The sequence below is a fragment of the Austrofundulus limnaeus genome, unplaced genomic scaffold (genome assembly GCF_001266775.1).
Source record: "Austrofundulus limnaeus strain Quisiro unplaced genomic scaffold, Austrofundulus_limnaeus-1.0 Scaffold990, whole genome shotgun sequence".
Classification (NCBI taxonomy): Eukaryota; Metazoa; Chordata; class Actinopteri; order Cyprinodontiformes; family Rivulidae; genus Austrofundulus; species Austrofundulus limnaeus.
This window is the reverse complement of record NW_013953392.1, coordinates 33868-36029: the sequence shown is the minus strand read 5'-3', so window position 1 is coordinate 36029 and position 2162 is coordinate 33868. Positions and strand designations below refer to the sequence as shown.

The following is a 2162-nucleotide window of genomic DNA, read 5'->3' as shown; positions in this document are numbered from 1 at the left end:
CCCCACACACCCCGCCCATGACTCCTGCAGGCTCTAGGGTGAAAGTGAAAGTGAAACTTAAACTGTCTGCGGAGCTCCTAACATTAGTTCTCAGTCAAGGAAGCTCTTTTCAGATTCAAAATACCTTTGAGGAAATGTATTTTCAGATGTTTAATTCAGATAAGTTTATTTTCTCTTTAAACATAAAAACAGCATTTTAATAACAGCTAAAGGTGACATAGATACTTTATTATTGTATAGTATTTAAATGTATGCCTGAGAAACCCATAATATTGCCCCTTTAAGTTTGAGTTCTAAATATTATAACAAAAAGTGTATACTAGCAAAGTACATGTACTTTGTTGGAGTACTTATGTAACTTTTATGGATATCTGTAACTGTACTAAGTATGTAAGTAAATAAGTTGTTACAACAAAAACATAAAAACTCTATTTTTACTTCTTTACTTTAAAATGTAACACCTTGTTGCACAGTACAAATCTAAAGATAACCGGAACTCATCATGAAAGGAGTTTAAAGTACTTTTTACTTTCCCAATTATTGTGAGTAGTATTATGACTTTTACTTAAGTACTTTGAAGTGAAATAAATTTTTACCAAAGCCACTTACTGTTAAGGTTTTTTTTTTTTTACTTTTAATTAGTACTTCATACACCTCTGATTATAACTGCATTGGCCAAGCACTCTTCAGCTAATGCTGATCAACTTGAGGGACTTACTTGACATTTATGTTGGCACAGATGAGCACATCATCAAAGAGGAAGACCTTTCTCTCCTTTGACTTCAGGACTTGTCCCCGCTCGCCATACACAGTCTCAATAAGCGTCTCACAAAGGACCAGTGACCTCTGCTCCGAGTTCAGTTGCTGAAAGGGACACAGAAATCAGATCAGAGGCGCAGGAGACAGTATCACAAAGCCCCAAGTCCTCTGGAGTTTGGGGCCTGGAGGACAGAGAAGTCAGGCTTGGAGGAAGAGATTCCTCATCAGGGATTTGAAACACATTGATTCTGCTGAAGGTCGTTTAATGTGCGCGCATGTATACACACTGTCACATCACAAGCCCTGTTCACTCTGTGAACACAGTTAAAAGGAGGCTGCATATGCCCTTTCAGCAGCTTTGCTGTCACACATTTGCACAGTGATTAGAGAAGAGCCAGAGAAAAACCTTCATTCATTTAGGCTCCAGGAGGCACCAGAGATGTTTGCATTTTCCAAACAGATACTTGCAAAACATGCTTTTGATCACTGATTCGCCTTTTCTCTCCATACCATCCTATCCACCTAGGGTGTGAACACAGACTCCAAACTGGCTTATCTTATGAGCGCTGGGACACGCAATCCTTCCTGCAACAACAGGACGACTGAACAGATTTAAAAGCATTAGCCAAACACACCTTTACACATCGACACACACACTTACACATTAAAAAAAATCCAATAACAGATGCAATTTATGCAACAGTATGTCAGCACATGCTGAATTTTCCAGTTTTCCACATGTTTGGCAAAGAAAACAAAAAGCAACAGCAAGTTTTTTTTTCCTTATCATTTTCGTTCAGCTTCTTTGGCGACAGCCCCAAATCAGTGCTTTTATTCTATGTACACTGCAACAAAACAAATCAAAATCATCACAATTTAAGACCCACTGGGCTGCGAGTAGCGCAAGTCGCATCCTGATACTTTGATGTTTCACAAAAGCGGACGCCCTGTTTGTAAAAATACAACTTATTTCAGCTCCAAGGGGCCACGAAACAACTCATTAGTTCAACTTGGGTTTTTGTTTGATGGCCAGAAAAGCCTTGCTCCTCCTTCAAGAGGAGCGCTGCTATGAAAATATACCCTTAAAAAAGGCTTTTTAAAGCATTTGTAACCTCTTCTCCTTCACATTGTTATACGTCCCATACGTACGCTGGAAACTTACCGTATTTATTCATGTATAATTCGATCTCATGTATAATACGACCCCCATTTTTTGAGCCTAAYAAGCATAAAAATTTTAATCCTCAAACCTCAAACTACCTCCAATTTCAAACAGACTTCAAGATTTTTCAGCCTTTGCAGTCTTTATACATATCAGTAAAATGATCAATGGACTGTTCATTTTATTTTAACAACATATGTACTAAAAGGTATTTTGACAACAAATATATATCAGCTGTAGC

General features: G+C 38.0%; 1 protein-coding gene across 1 annotated transcript in view; it reads right to left on the bottom strand.

The window, feature by feature from the left end:
- Positions 1–2162, bottom strand: part of LOC106533645 (rho guanine nucleotide exchange factor 10-like protein) — a gene marked incomplete at its 5' end in the record, with an annotated part of 88727 nt that overhangs the window by 52888 nt on the left and 33677 nt on the right. The window contains 1 exon segment of the mRNA XM_014030043.1: positions 719–864. Within this exon segment, the coding sequence (XP_013885497.1) occupies positions 719–864 (146 nt within the window).